The sequence below is a fragment of the Nuphar pumila genome, chromosome 7 (genome assembly GCF_984573655.1).
Source record: "Nuphar pumila chromosome 7, dmNupPumi1.hap1.1, whole genome shotgun sequence".
In the NCBI taxonomy this organism is placed as follows: Eukaryota; Viridiplantae; Streptophyta; class Magnoliopsida; order Nymphaeales; family Nymphaeaceae; genus Nuphar; species Nuphar pumila.
This window is the reverse complement of record NC_143255.1, coordinates 4882910-4899874: the sequence shown is the minus strand read 5'-3', so window position 1 is coordinate 4899874 and position 16965 is coordinate 4882910. Positions and strand designations below refer to the sequence as shown.

The following is a 16965-nucleotide window of genomic DNA, read 5'->3' as shown; positions in this document are numbered from 1 at the left end:
AAATTACATGAATACTCAACAGTTACTCCTCATTAAGTACAAGTCATGTGGTCCGCTCGTGTGAAGCATAGCAACACGAGCCAACACACGTGTAGCATGGCTCAGAACCCATGGGGCTACCAACACATTTACATTGTGTTTTTAAAAAGTGAAAATAGTGTTCAAAAGACATTTTCAAATCTCAAAAAGTTTCGTGATAAAGTGAATCTCACACAAATGCGACTTACTTTATAAATCACACTTTTAAGGTTTGTTCCAACTCATTTTTACAAAGCTTGCTTTTAAGATTATATGTCAAAAAAGTTTGATGTTTGATTGCTTTTGAGATATTGTTCAAATGAAATTTATTTTTTAAATCTCATGTGATTCCAAATCACATGAAATGCCAACCTAAGTACCTTAGATGTCTATTGTAACAATAATCAAAGCCAGCACTAAAAATGTGCAACTATGAACATGGTTTTAGTATGACTGATTTTGGATTCAGCAACTCGCAATAAATGAATCATGATGTGTATGACTCGGATAATCGAACCGGATAATGCATAAAGAGCAAAGTATGAATGAGATTTGGCCTTAAGTTGGTTTGGTATGCTTAATTAAGGCCAAAACTCATACTTTGACTCATTAAATCATGCTTTTGAGGAGTCAAAATGCCTAATTTTAACTTGTTTCAAACAAATGCTGATTGACCAGGACCAGTCATGAGTTTACTAATTGTATGACCCTTTAGAGCATGGTGTAGATAAACACGAGCAAATTGACCTAATTGACTGGCTCATAGCGAGCTCAGTAGATGTTGATGTAAAATCGGATGACATTTTTTGGTAACATGTCATAAGATTCAGACTCATGTAAATGAAGAAAATGAGCTAAAGATAAGTATCTCTAATCTCAAATCTAGGACCGAGACTCAAGCAGTCAAATACATCCAATTCACCCAAGTCAACCCCTTCCCTAACCTACTCGAGTCGTTGTTCACTCTGACCGAATCGTCTCGTTTTCAGCAGAACCGTTTTTCTCATTGCAGGATGATTCGCTCCTTTACTCCGCGCATGCGTGTTGCAGCTTGGTGCATTAGCGCGTGCGAGCAACTGCTTGCGCGCTTGCTAGTTGGTGGTGGTTCACATGGCGCACGAGAGCTAGAGAGAGAGAGAGAGAGAGAGAGTCCAAGAACCATAGAGTCCAAGAACCATAGAGTCCAAGAAACATTGTGGTAGTGGGGACATGAGCAGTACCAATAACTGGGCTCTTGGATTTTCTCTCTCTCTCCGAGGGCTAACAAAGGAGCTTGGCATGTCTGTAGATGCAACCCTTGGTGGGAACAAAGGAGAAAATGAGAGAAAGGCTCTCTCTCAAACTCAAGCTCCTGCAGGCACTGATCCTGTTCTACTGTGAGTCTTTTCTGCTTTTTTTGTCCTTTTTGGTACCTCAGAAACTGAATTTTGGTGGTTGGTTGTGGTGGTTTTGGTTCAAGTGGTTGCTGTTTAAGTGTGGTAAACTGGTGGTTCTGGGTTTTGAGTGGCTGTTGTCTTTGGTAGGGGGTTGCTTATTTTCCTTATTCTGGAAAGTTTGTGTTGATTTTTGTTGCATTGTGAAATTTGTGAGATAAGGTTGCTTTTGCAGTTTCTAATAGTTGAATTCTGTGAAGTGGGACTGATTCTTTTCTTTAAGGTGCCTTAAGGTTCAGAATTTGTGTTTGTGTGGGTTAGTGAGATTTGCAACCTAGTTTTGGGCAGGTTTCCCTTTCATTCTCATTTCCTTTTGTCTGATTATCTTTTTCTTTTCTTTAATGGAGTAGAAATTTGGCTAATGGTAGATTCTTTAATTGAAGTTGATAGATTATGGGTAGAGCCAAACTTTTGGAGAAAAGTAATATATTGATCTGTTCAAACATGCTATACCATAGTGAAGGTAATGCAAAGTGAATGTTGTTGTGTTGTTGTATTGTGAATAGTGCATGAACGTTGGTGGGACTGAGTATGAAGATAACTCGTGTTCTTGATACAGTTCGAGTGTGAAATAGGTGTTTGTTCCCTGAAATTTTGAGGAAAACATCACATTCAGATCACGATCAGGTGATCATTGCATAAAATTAAGCTGTTGTAGTTACCAGGCTACTTCAAGTCTCTTCTTTCCTTCTTTTTTTTTAACGTGATGGTTACAGGTTTCGAAACTTCACAAAAAGGTGAGGAAACTAACGTTCTGGTACATATCCTGTATATGCAACCCTTACAGCGGCAGCCCATTCAACTATAATATTTATGGAAGCCATTAGACTCAACCAGAAGCTTGTATGTATACGTTTGATCACATGGTGCAATATACATACATACACATATGTATGTATGCATGTATGTATGCATGTATTATGTATATAAGTTCACTCTTCTGTAGCAGAAACAGAAAGTTCGTAGCTCAAGAATTGTTGGATTTCAATGTAGTGATTCAGCTTTGCATTATCCATATGGTTTTCTTTTGGGACTGAAAAACCTTGATTGAGGAGCATAATAATCTGAGAGCGGTTCAATCAAGTTGATTGTGCTTTCTCCCCCTTTGTGGATGCGAGAAGAGTCATTGGGTATTCTATGATGCTGTTGACAAATTTGAGCTTAGTGCTGTACATCTCATGAGTAACAAATGGACATGATGAATCACATTTTTAAAGAAACTTCAAGGAACTTGGTTCTTTTTCTGAGTGGAAGCCCACGTGGTCTGCTGCACGTTGTGTGCTTCCTAGAATGATGTCCTGTCAGATTCCTGCGATCAGTGAATCGAAGCACATATTCTGCAACTTATCAGTTTTCTCATAGCTCAAAAAATGTTCACGCATGCTTGACTGCTTGATTGATGGTCTTTGGCCACATCATGCACTACACAAAGTTGCAGAGAATAAAAATGTGGCACAAGCAAGAGAAATCTAATTAACTTTGGGAGATTGAATTATCTCATAGGCTAGTTCTATGTGAGATGGGGCTGTTCTGGTAAATAAAATTCAGCAGGTTCCTAGTACCAAGTTGTAAGGATTTGGAATGGAGAATCATACAGACAATGCAGTAAATGCAAATAGGAAGATTTACATTGCTGTAGAAAGTGGATAATGTGATTTGTTTATTGAGAGCATTAGTTGGATCAAGCAAAGATGAAAATTAAGCATTTATTGGTAGAAGGCCGGTGCTTCAAGAGAGGAGGAGCTTCTCTGGGTGGTAGGTGACTTCCAATAGAAACTTTTTGCTAGCATAACTCTAAGACGCTGTTTGGAGGGCCAAAAACATTTTTCCACATCTGAAAGGCTATCCTTGAAGAGTAAGCCCAGCCGCCAAGTTCAACTTCATTGGATATCATTGTTTCCCAAACGTGTTGGACTCATGTTTTGGATCCAGGTTGGAAAGCCTAGCCTGAGCGTGCACTTCTTGAGGTCTAACAGGGGTGAAATGTTCTTTTTCTGTTCATTCTGTCATTTCCATAGTGAACCTTTGGTCTTTTGGGCTGGAGGTTATTGGTGTTGTTCTTTCATCTCTTCTTAGGATTTCTTCTTTAATTAAATAATTTAAGAACAAACAAAATTAGAGTCAATAACAAGAGTTTGCCAATGATATATAATATACCTAAGCACATCTTTTCAATTGTAGAAGGCTTCATAATGTTCCTAGCTATAAGAATTTCTCTGAAATAAAAGATCCAATCTCCTTTTTCACGCACCTATCTCACAAAATGTAAGTTGTGGAGTATCATTCAAGTTGTTTCTTGTTTTAGAGCCAGCTATCCTTTTTCTGCATGTGGGCTGAGATACCTTGTAGGCTTAAATTGCTGAAGTTCTGCTTTAAGCTTACTTTATGATTTCTGCAACTATAGTTATTAGACATGCATCAAGTTTGTTGAAGAAACCTGTTTGTCAAGACAGATCTCTTCTTATTACTCCACTTTCCAGGTTTTTATGATTGCCAGAGCAAAACATCAGACATTGTTTACGATATTCATAACCACAGCCTTCCTTTAAGACACAAGTCTGCTTCATATCAGTTAGGGGCTGTTAATAAGTTGGAAAAGCATGGTTCTGTTGCTCCACTTTCTACACCAAACAGTGCTCCTGATACATTTATGCCCCTTCTGGCACCCTCGCCATTGTCGCCATTTGGAAACAGCAGCCTGCCAATGTTGTCAGGTGAAGCTTGCGCATGGTGCTGCTTGTTTGGTGAAAATACTTTGAAAGTTGGAGTTTCTTGCAGTGTGTCACTCTTTCTTTTATTTTTTCAGGAATATGCACATTGAATTTTTCTGCTGCAGAAAGTATGGTAGGGATGACTGCAGTTGATTGTTGGGGATTGTTTGCCCCTTTTCTTGCCAATGTTATATGTTGTCCTCAGTTGCAAGCCACTCTTACAGTTCTTATCGGGCAATCTAGTAAAGCATCTGGTTTGCTTGCTTTGGACATGAATCAAGCGAATTACTGCCTGTCAGATGTTCAGAAGATCCTGACAAGCCATGGTGCAAATGAAAATCTTCAACAAATATGTTCCATACAGCCTTCCAATCTTACCAAAGGTTCTTGTCCTGTTAAAGATGTAAATGGGTTTGAAAGCACTGTTGATTTATCTAAACTTTTGACTGCATGCGAGGAAGTTGATGCAGTAAAGGAGTGTTGCAGCCAGGTCTGTCAGAGTGCTGTATCTGAGGCTGCAAGGAGAATTGTCTTGATGGGTTCTTCTCTTTCAAGTCCCATGAATGGCCCAAATTTTCCTGAGCATTCAACTGCAATTGATGATTGCAAGAGGGTTGTGTACAGATGGTTAGCTAGTCGCCTGGATCCAGATGGTGCAAAGAAAGTTCTCAGACGTATCTCCAATTGTAATGTCAATGAAGGTAATTTGGAGAACCTCCCACTTATACGGCTCATGGTTACCTCAAATGAGGTTTATCTGCCTTTTTTTATTCTTTTCTATTTTCTTAGTGACTATTTGCTCTCTTCTCCTTTGATATGTGCTCCACTTTTCCTTTCTTATGCCTCGAAGTTTTTGTGTTCCTCTTTTTCTATTTTTAGATAATATCTATGTGGGCATAAAGTAGATATGTGATTCTTTTTCGGGTGTAAATGTAGGGTCCATTGGGAAAATATGTGATAGTTGATCTTGTTCCTTTTTTATGGGTTTACAGGTCTGCATGTGCCTAAAAGAATGAAAACATGAAAGAAGTCTATCAAAGATTGCTAATGAAGAAAACGTGCATAAGCCAAACAAGAAATCCATAAAATCCAGATCCATTCCCAATAACCTATTTCAGATTAACTTAATGAGTACCAGCAAAATACTAGAAGGGGCTCAACTACCCAAAACAACATCCTAAAAATGACACCTCTTGTGGTAAGCCGACCACACCATCAACGGTGCCCAAGTCAGTCAGATCTAACAAATTTCCAGGTCAAGTTTCTTTTATACACAAATAAGAAGGATTTATGTTGTTTCGGTTGAGAAGTCTCCCCTATAAATCTTGGTTTTGATATCGTGTGATGACTTGAGAAGCTTGGGAGTCCCATTGACTTGCTTGAAGAAATGACGGCTTCAACTCAAGAACATATGCAAGCATCTAAAGAACATAAGGTAAAACACTTGAACTGCCATATCAAATATAAAGAAGAAAAAAAAGAAAGACTAAAGAACCCTTTTGATAAACATTAAAACACCGCATTCACAATATGCTCCATGCTTTCCTTATTAAAACTTTTGTTGAAAATTTGCAAAATAATCCATTTTTTAATGTTTTATCCATAATCTCCCACATTGGTTTTGGCCAATTAGACTAACCAGGGTTTGGCATGGTATGGAGGAAGATCACATATCACGATCTTGTTTGAAGAATCATTCATTATCTAGATTCATGGTTTGATCTGCATCATTTATTACTGATGGAACATAGCGTGATCTATGCATGAGAATTTTTACTTTTCTGAGAAGGGATAAATTCTGCACTCTGCATCTTTCTCTCAAAGTGCGACAATTCTTTGAGTGAGTACTGCCTATTTTAGAGTTCTTGTTGTACAAAGTTGCAGATTTAGTGTGGTTAGGGTTTTAGCAAGAAGCACAAAACAAAAAAGTTCATGTATTTCATTATCTCTTGAGAAAACGAGAGTCCCTTCTTTAATAGTAGTCGACTCTCTCAAAGATACATAGAAAAAGGAAACAAAATAAAATATAGGACTAAATTACCCCTTAGCATTAAGGTAATGTACAATAGAATGTTTATGCTAAAGGGGTAGTACAAGACAAGTAAAACACATATATTACATAAGTCTTAACACTCCCCTTCAAACTTGGGATGATACAACAAAATCATTCCGAGTTTGAAAAGGAATGAGCAAAAATGTGAAGGAGCAAGACTCTTAGTATGGACATCTCCGATATGATTCTTTGAGCTCACATGTTCTAGAGCAATAGCTCCATTTTCATAGTGAAAAGAAGTGTATCCCTTGTTACGGGTCAGGAGATCCAGACCCGTGATCATTGACATTTCATTAATGGCACAGTGTAATTTATTCTCTTGTAATAAGGGTATTTTAGTACCCTAATCTTTGTATTAGTATGTTAATATAAAGGGATTAGAGCAGCCGACCCACATACAATTTAAGGGTATCGGTTTTCTCTGCAGTCTCTCTCTCTCTCTCTCTGTTTCTCAGCTTTCACGCGTGGAATGATTTGAGCATTGGAAAACTTTCATGCTATCAGAGCCACGCTACAGCTGGACCTGGAATCGATCTCAAAGGTACGTCTGAAAGACCTGTCTCTTCTTGATTTTCTCTTCTAAGTCAAGAAAATTTCCTTTTTCTTCTGTCTGTTTCCTCAACCTCGTCTGAATATTTATTCCTCATTTTTCTTCTCGATCAGATCTGACGTTAATCCTATCTGACGGTAATCAGATCTGAGGTTAATCATATTTGTCTCACCTTATCTTTTCTTTGTCTCTTGATCTCGATCAGATCTGACGTTAATCAGATCTGATCAAACTTTCTTCTCTAATTTATCTGAGTTAACTCAATTCAGGTTTTCGATCTCAACCCCTTCATTGAATCCCTTCTCTCATTCTTCAATCTGTCGTCAATATATATTGTTTATTATTTTCGATTAGAGCGTGATCTAATCACGTAATCGGGGTCTTATTTGATCCAGCTACATCCCTGATCAGATCTGCTTGGCGTTACCCTCATTTCTACCATTTTATCTCTTTTAGCTTGAAAGCACTGCATCAATACCGAGTGTGAATTCCTATTCACATTTTTTTGTGGTTTTTATATTCAGTATTTATTCTCTTCTGAAAATCAGAAATCTGATAGATATTCAATATCTGTTTTAAATCAGCCGTTGACCTGAATTAGTTTCTGAAAAAAAAAGAGTTACAGAAACTATAGACAGATTGTGTTGGACACACTCTTAATACTGTGAAACATGGATTCTCTTCCTACTCAGTCGGTCCTTTCTTCAAGCTTCCTCAGTCAACTCGTGTTTGAAAAATTAAACAATTATAACTTCTTGACTTGGAAGAGGCAAATCATACCTTTCATTAGGAGTCAGGATCTCTCCGGACATCTGGATGGATCTGTTCCAGTTCCTCCTGAGTTCATATCACGAGAAGAAAGGGACAACAAAGGAGAATCTATTACGGTATATGTTAGAAATCCTGAATTTGTAGCTTTGATGAAAAGAGACCAAGCGCTAGTTGCTTATATTATATCTACACTGTCACAAGAGGTGCTCGTAGCAATTTCAGATGACTGCACTATCATGCAACTTTGGAATAGACTTGTTCAGACATACTCACAGGTTTCTCAGGCCAGGATTATGTTTCTTAAAAGAGAATTTCAAATGTTAAGAAAGGATTCCATGACCATCATAGAATACTTGAACAAAATGAAGGTTATCACAGATCAACTAGCAGTTGTTGGATGCGCAGTAACTGATAAAGATTTGGTACAATAAACTCTCGGTGGATTGGGACCCGACTATCATATGATTGTTACTTCCTTGTTATGTTTACCTGAGTTGCCCAACTTTGAAGATATGCGTGCAAAATTATTACAATATGAGATGAACCTAAAGGGATTTTTTGAAGAATCATCTATGCATACTGGGGCACAAGTTCTTGCTACAGGGATTACTTATGCACGAGGACGGGGAAGCTATGATATCAAGGGAAAAGGAGGACAAGGGAGAAGTGGTCAAGGAGGTCGTGGATTATTGCCTACACCCAACACATATACCAATCCACAAAGACAGAGGCCAATTCCTACTTGCTTTCTATGTAATAAAAAGGGGCATATCAAAGCTAACTGTTGGTTCAATCCCCAAAATAAAGGAAAATCGACACAAATTGAAGCAAAAAGAGGCACAAACAGTACAAGTACCAACGAAGAAGTAAAGGAGTTATTGCTGTCAGCTTTAGCAGAATTGAATCTGAAACAGAATGAGCAAGGTACTTGGTATGTGGACTCTGACGCAGCGACTCACGTTACTGGTGATGCCGGTAAGCTCCTAAAACTTGTTCCTTACATTGGTAGAAGTAATATAGTTACTGGGGATGGATCACACCACTCTATCTCTCATATTGAAAACTCCATTATACCCTTGTCTGAATCTTCTATCAACCTTTCAAAAGTTCTTTATGCTCCTAATATCAAGAAAAACATTGTTTCAGTTTCTAAACTTGTTGATGATATCAAAGCCTTAGTTGAATTTACTCCCTCTTCTGTTCTTGTCAAGGATCTCTGCACGAAGGAGACGTTCGCTAGAGGAAAACGGCAAGGCAATATGTATGTTTTTCAAGAAGATCCTTCAACACATATTCGCCCTGCAGACCCAAACTTGAAGCTCCACTCATCGTTGCCTTCTGAGAATTCTACCTGTGTTTTTAGTGTCTCTGAAATCAATAAGCCAAATCTTTGGCATGGTCGTCTAGGTCATTGCAGTAGTAGTTTCATTGAAAAGCTTATTTCAAATAACCTCATTACCAAGTCAAGTTTAGGAATAAATGTCAATGACAACAAATGTTCTAGTTGTCTCTTATATAAGAGTCATGTCTTACCCTTTCATTCTATAAATAAAAGAGCTTCAAGACCTTTTGAAATTATCTGTTCTGATGTTTGGGGGCATGCCCCAGTTGCTTCCATATCTGGAACTAGATATTATCTTATATTTGTTGACAGTTATTCTCGTTATTCTTGGATATTTTTCATGAAACACAAATATGAGACTTTCAAGTTGTTCTGAAACTTTCATTCTTTTGTCAAAAACCAATTTTCTGAAAACATCTTTAGTTTCCAATGTGACAGATGAGGTGAATTTTCTTCCATTGACTTTACTAACTTTCTTCAAAGTAACGGGATAAGGAGAAGAGTGTCTTGCCCACACACACCTCAGCAGAATGAGATTGCTGAATGGAAGCATCGCCATTGTTGAGAGTGTGATGAGCATGATGCATGATAGTAATCTTCCGATTACTTTATGGATAGAGGCCTTTCATTCTGCAGTTCATGTGATAAATCGATTGCCCATGACTATTTTGGAAAACAAGTCTCCTTACTTGTCCCTTTTTGGTACACATGCCAACTACCATGATTTGCGTGTGTTTGGTTGTTTATGCTATGTTCATGTTGATAGTTCAATGAGACATAAGTTTCATGACAAGGCCCTGAAGTGCAGGTTTGTGGGTTATGCTGATGACTATAAAGGGTACAGGTGCTATGATCCGGTGAGCAAACACATCAGAATATCAAGAAATGTCATATTTGATGAATTGAATTTTGATTGTCGATGTACTAGTTCTTTAGAATCAAATTCTAAAATCGAGACTTATTATCCTTGGCTGAATTATGAACTTTTCTCCGGAGCTAGTGATGTCTGCCCCTCAAATTGTACTTAAAAGGATAAGGAATCTGTGTCAACTGATGATATGATTGCCCATGAAAATACAGACCCAACTTTGAATCCAGAAAGGTATAAAGGTCTTGTTTACACTCGACGAGAAAGAGAGTCGCCCACCATAGTTAATCCAGAAATGGACACATCCTCTACATCCAACATCATTGATGCTAGAACATTCACTCGTTCTCGCCATCCAATTGAAAGATGGGTCAGTTATGAAAATTTCTCATTAGATTTTCAACTCTTTCTAATAGTCTTGAGTAAAGAAGATGAACCCACAACGTTCTCCCAAGCATCAAATTCCAGAATATGGATTGAAGCAATGAATAAGGAAATGGAAGCTCTAGATGAATGTGGTACGTGGGATGTTGTACCAAGACCACTTGACAGAAATGTTGTTGGTTCTAAATGGGTGTACAAAATAAAGTATAAACCAGATGAGACTATAAAACGATACAAGGCGAGACTTGTAGCCAAAGGTTTTACACAGGAGCAAGGACAAGACTATGATGAAACTTTTAGTCCAGTGGTGAAGATGAGGACAATCAGAGTCATACTTTCTTTAGCTATTGAACATCAATGAACTATTAGCCAACTTGATGTGAAGAATGCCTTTCTTCATGAAAATTTGAGAGAAGAAGTATACATGGAACAACCCATTGGTTACGAGGAAGGCAATCCTACAAAATATGTATGCAAACTAAAAAGGGCGATATATGGATTGAAGCAGGCATCTCGATCTTTGTTCGATAGTTTTTCTCTTGAAATACAAAAATATGGTTTTAAGAAATCTCTTCTTGACCACTCCTTATTTATATTTAAGAACCAAGACACAATCACTATGTTGTTGATATATGTAAATGATATTATCATCACTGGTAATTCTAATGAGCACATTGAAGAAGTCAAACATCTCTTGAATCAGAGGTTCAAAATGAAGGACCTTGGCAAACTATGATACTTTCTTGGAGTTGAAGTCGACAGTACCCCTGAAGAGATGACTCTAACTCAACATAAGTATACCATTGATGTTCTCAATAAAGCAGGTATGAAAGACTGCAAGCCCTTAGGAACTCCTAGCGTTCTTCATCAAAGGCTTAGCTCTCAAGATGAGGATCCATTTGATAATCCCACACAGTACTGTAGCATAGTGGGTATGTTATAATACCTCACTTTTACTCGCCCTGATATAGTTTACTCTGTGAATCAAGTATCTCAGTTTATGCATGCACCATGTGAAGGGCATATGGAAGCAGTTAAACGGATACTTCGATACCTGAAGGGAACGGTTGGGGATGGCCGCTTATATAAGAGAAAGACCAATGGGCAAAATGCACATGAGATCACTGTTTATTCTGATGCGGACTGGGCGGGAGATCCAGATGAACACAGATCAGTATCCGGCTATTGTGTGTTTGTTGGGATGAATTTGGTTTCTTGGAGTAGTAAGAAACAAAAGGCTGTTGCCAGATCCAGTACAGAGGCTGAATACAGGTCAATGGCGGCCGCCACTGCTGAAGCTACTTGGATTAGACACTTACTGACAAAAGTAGGAGAAACGATCTCCCGATCACTTCTTTTGTGTGACAACCAGAGTGCTATTAGTATGTCTTTTAATCCAATCCATCATAGTCGTACCAAACATATTGAAATAGATCAACATTTTGTGAGACAAAAAGTAGAAGAGAAAGAGATTGAGCCTGAATTTGTACGAACTACAGATCAAGTGGCGGATATATTTACAAAAGGGTTGACAAAAGACAAATTTTGGATGTTAAAAGGCAAGTTGTTCATGGTTCAAGATCATGCACAACTTGAGGGAGGGTGAAAAGAAGTGTATCCCTTGTTACGGGTCACGGGTCAGGAGATCCAGACCCGTGATCATTGACATTTCATTAATGGAACTGTGTAATTTATCCTCTTGTAATAAGGGTATTTTAGTACCCTAATCTTTGTATTAGTATGTTAATATAAAGGGATTAGAGCAGCCGACCCACATACAATTTAAGGGTATCAGTTTTCTCTGCAGTCTCTCTCTCTCTCTCTCTCAGCTTTCACGCGTGGAAGGATTTGAGCATTGGAAAACTTTCACATAGGCCTTGCTTGAAACTCTGAATTCATTGCAATATGAATAACACTCATATTGTCACAATATAAGAAAGTCTTGTCAACAATGGAGACTCTCAACTCACCTAATAACCATTGTATCCAAATAGTCTCGGCTATGACTTGGGCCATAGCTCTATATTCTACTTTCACTGTGGATAAGGCAACCCTCTACTGTTTTTTGCTTTTCCATGAGATCAAGGAGCTTAAAAGAAAAATACATAAACCAGTAGTAGAAAGACGATCCTGAGTAGAGCCTCCAAAATCAGCATCACAAAAAGGTCTAAGAACTGTGGCAGATGATGAAGAAAAAAATAGTGCATAGTGTCTCTCACACATATCTAATAATCCTAAGTACAACAACTAAGTGAACTGTCCTAGGAGCACTCATAAATTAACTGACTACATGAACTACATAGGTGACATCCGGCCTAGATACAGTCAAGTATATGTGACTTCCAACTAATTGTTTGTATACCACGTGATCTTCTAATTCAACATAATCTGCGACTCTCATCTTTAAATTTGCTTCCATGAGAGAATTGACTCTTTTTAGTCATCCGTGGGTCTTACCTTCATCACCAAATCTGTAGCGTACTTATGTTGAGACAAGTACAATCCGCTTGGTGAGTATGCTATCATCAACCCAAGAAAATATTTCAAACGCCCCAAGTCCTTCATCTCAAACATGTTAGGCCAACTTCTTCTTGGTCTCCTTAACTCTTTTCATATTATCTACCATGACTATCATATTATCTACATAAAAAAGTAATATGCATTTTTTGAGCTTAGAGGAGGACACAAAAAAGTCAATGTCATGATGAATGCTCAAAGCCAAGTGATTTCATTGTTGAACTAAGCTTCTCAAACTAGACTCGTGGTGTTTGTTTGAGTCCATATAATGCTCTGCGAAGTCTACAAACCCTACTTTCTGGATCTGAATATCCCTACGGTAGTTTCATATACACTTCTTCCAAGTCTTCATTCAAGAAGGCATTATTGACATCTAATTGCCATTCAAGAAATTCGAAGAACCCCATACATCATATTAGGACTTCATGATGTATGGGGTCCTTTGTAAATAGTCCTTTTGACATCTAACCATTCAAAAAGGCATTCTTGACATCTTTTTCTATGTGATGATCCTTCTTTTGACAAAACAGTCGAAGAACTCCATACATCATAATGCACTAGATCAAAAGGACCTTCTGATTCTTTATCACTAGACCCGAATGACAAGGTATGACCCTTTGCCAACCTACAACTCTCACAATCTTTAAGACGATTTGACACAATTAATTTAGGATCACAAAAACTTTTTAAAGACATCAACTTTTGCAACATAGAGATGGAAATATGAGCCAGTCTCTGGTGTCACAAAGCAGACTCGCCTATAACAGAAGCTCCCAATCTGATCATAGGCTTCTGCTCACTCATGCCAATCCCAATCTTTCTCCCTAACAACTTATCCTGCACCATACAACCAAAAGGAGAAACAATAACATTATAATTAAGCTTGGTAATTTGACTAAAAGAAATAAGATTCATAGCAAGAGATGAAATATGATAAATTTGAGAAAGATAAATCTTACTATCGGGATAAGAATCAAAAGTAATGGAACCTACTTTTGAGACAAACATAGAAAAACCATCTGCAATGCGAAAAATATTACTGCAAGGCTGACAGTTGGTTAGAATAGACTCATGAGATGTCATATGACATGAATCCCTTGAGTCTATTAACCAGCCGGAGGAACAACCTAGGATACTTGAGAAAGCAGTACGAGAGGAAGAGGCAGGAGTAACAAAGGAAGGGGCTACGACTAATTGTGCAAGAAGTTGCAATTATTGAATTTGTTGTTGCATTTGTTGTTGTACCTTTTTTAACAATTGAAGCTGACCACCACCTAATAATTCTAAAATCTTGCAGCTGAAAGACCAATAGACTGATTGCTAATGCCAGAGTGATCATCTTTGGGCTTTATGCCCTTACCATTAGAAGATGCTGCATAAACTCTACCTTTCTTTTTCTTGAGAATCGGACAATAATTTTTCATATGATCAAAGTTCTTATGGTAGTGATATTGAATAGAGCTCAGGTCACCTCTCTCTCCAAAACTCAAATCACTTCCTCTAGTTCTTCCATTGCCTCTGCCACCCAGTGGCTGCGAAGCTGCCATGACATTGTCACCAGATGAATAGGTTTTAAGAGACATATTTTGGTCTCTTCTATAATCAATTTTGCTATGACCTTGGTGACAAATGGTAAATGAGAACAATGCAAAATGTCCCTCCTTGTTACATCAAACTCTGGTTTGAGCATCATAAGAAAATAACCCTATCAATTTTCCTATGTTAATCAAGAAGTCCCAGATAAGTTTGACATGAGGTACATGTCTCACACTTGACACATTTTCACATTTTGTTTGACCCTCCATAAGTGCAAAACCATCCAAAAAATTTTATATATCCAAATAAAATTCTTTAATTGACTTATTTTCTTGGCACATACTTCTTAATTCTTGAGTGAGCTGATAATGCCTTGCCCCATTTTCTTGTTTGTATACTTGTTTGAGGTATGCCCAAGCTTCTTTGGCCTCCTAAAACTTGAAGAGATTCATACTATTCTCTGTTCTACTGAACCCAGAATTCATGCCTTGACCTTTGCATTATTTATAACCTATTCCTCTATTGCTTTGTCAAAATCAACACTAGTAGGCTTGAGTTTCGCCTTCAAGCCATCCAAGTACCCTCCAAGTCCTTTCCCTACTATTACTGCAGTCATAAAGTCTACCCAATAAGCATAGTTTGTCTCGTCAAGTTTCACGGGAATAATCTGTATGCCTTCTTTCTCCATACCTCACCAACCCACAAACTACAAATATTCCCTACACACAAAAACAACAAGCAAGATGCACTTGCAATAGAGCACACGACTGTTAGTGTCACACTACACACTGCAATCAGCAAGAAAGAGGACACGACCCTAACAACAGCCAAAGTATACACTACACACACAAAGCAATCCCACTTAGGCTACCAGAATACATATACCATATTTGACATCAACACTGCATCATTTAACTGACTGCCAATACTCCAACTATAAACATAGGAGAAATATAACCCAAGTCCAACACACAAAGAGACAAAAAAACTACAGGAATCACTACTATGCTGACCCAACACCAAAACAACAATTATCAGGCCACCACACAGCAACAAATAGGATTGATAGGCACAAAACTCACAAACTGCAGATGATGTCAATAGTAGCCCCACTACAAACAACGATGAAACTGACAAATCCTTGCACAATGCTTAGGACATAAAATAGGCTACCACAGGATGTGAACACCTTAAATTTCATCAAAACTCAATATAAAACCAAAAACTGAAAACAACATTGATTTAGAAGCATTTCCAACTAAAAAATGACCTAAATAGAAGCAATCTAAACCCTTAATAACAAAAAATCAGAACAGATTTTAAGGGTTTTCTCAAAACTGGTCTGGGATTTCCAAAAAACTCAGAAATTCTTGAAAAATCCACCAAAAATCTAATACAACTCCAAATCCAATGGGGGTTGATTTTTAGAGATTATAAAATCAAACCCTAGCAAGCTCCAAACTCAAACTAACCAAACCAGATCAGACTGGACCAGGCATTCCTCAATGGATGATGTCAGCAAAGGTACGACCCAATCTGAATTTTCCTTCAAGCTTCTCCTCTCCAACAACCAGCTGCTTCTCTTCAATGTGTTCCCTCACTATGATACCATGTACAAAGTTGCATATTTAGTGAGGTTATGGTTTTATCAAGAAGCACAAAACAGAGAAGAAGTTCATGTATTTCATTATCTCTTAAGAAAACGAGAGTCCCTTCTTCAATAGTAGTCGACTCTCTCAAAGATACATAGAAAAAGGAAACAAAATAAAATATAGGACTAAATTATCCCTTAGCATTAAGGTAATGTACAAAAGAATGTTTATGCTAAAGGGGTAGTACAAGACAAGTAAAACACATATATTTCATAAGTCTTAACCTTGTCATATTAAGTCCATGTAGAGTGCTCCATCTAAGTGCATGTAAATCCTATACCTTGTATACGTCTTGTATGATTAAAAGAATGGACCAGAGTTACCAGAAGCGCCTAGCCTAGTGGGGAAGCGTGCTTCCCTAAAGCACGAAACGTCGCGCTTTCGAAATGCATTGGGAAGCGCCATTTTTTTTAGGAAGCGCATTTCTCTTTTATGGGATACACACTTCCCATTTATAGGAAATGCACTTCCCATTTATAGGAAGCGCACTTCTCTTGTGCTTCCCTCCTTTTTTTCATTTTTTTTTTGTATTTTTATTTTTTTTCGCTTTCCCCTCACTTCATCCTCGCTTCCTAGGTCACTTCTGAGATGATTCTTGATTCGCTTTTGAGTCATCCCACGTTTCCCGCTTCCTAAAATTTTGAAAGTGCCATGCTTCCCGCTTCCGCTTCCTCGACTGGCAACCATGGAATGGACCACAATGGCATTAATAAGCTGTTAAGCTGACATCTTGTTATGGAAGTCCAGTGTTCAAAAAAACTATAAGCTTATGTTCTGATTAATGTCAATGTTTTTACTGCTGACTGCTGTTAGCCATTGTCCTCATATTGTCTAAAGGTTTTGGAATATTATCATCTTTTCTGATTGCAGTTTGTCCACTGGTTTTCCCAACAACGAAAAATGTTTCAAAAGACTGTGGAGGCATGATTGGAAAACAATCTGCTTGCTGCAAGACATTGGCGAACTACATATCTCATTTGCAGATGCAGAGTTTCATTACAAACTTGCAAGCATTAAATTGTGCAGCATTGCTTGGCACACAGTTACAGAAAGCAAACATCACTAATGACATCTATGATTTGTGCCATATAACCCTTAAAGATTTCTCTCTTCAAGGTTAGATATCATAG

The 16965-nt window shown here is 37.9% G+C and overlaps 1 protein-coding gene across 1 annotated transcript; it reads left to right on the top strand.

The window, feature by feature from the left end:
• The first annotated feature begins 1267 nt into the window (after positions 1–1267).
• Positions 1268–16965, top strand: LOC149830944 (putative GPI-anchored protein At1g61900). The gene is made up of 4 exons (XM_090013557.1): positions 1268–1394; positions 3932–4165; positions 4258–4863; positions 16706–16965. The coding sequence occupies exons 1-4, from the start codon at positions 1307–1309 to the stop codon at positions 16954–16956; spliced, it is 1179 nt and encodes a 392-aa protein (XP_089869683.1). The 5' UTR covers positions 1268–1306; the 3' UTR covers positions 16957–16965.

Excerpts from the sequence above, each read along its gene's own strand:
- LOC149830944 (XM_090013557.1), top strand. The coding sequence starts at position 1,307 with ATGCAACCCTTGGTGGGAACAAAGGAGAAAATGAGAGAAAGGCTCTCT. Across the intron at positions 1,395-3,931 it reads GGCACTGATCCTGTTCTACT|GTTTTTATGATTGCCAGAGC; the intron begins GTGAGTCTTTTC and ends TCCACTTTCCAG. Across the intron at positions 4,864-16,705 it reads CAATTGTAATGTCAATGAAG|TTTGTCCACTGGTTTTCCCA; the intron begins GTAATTTGGAGA and ends TTCTGATTGCAG.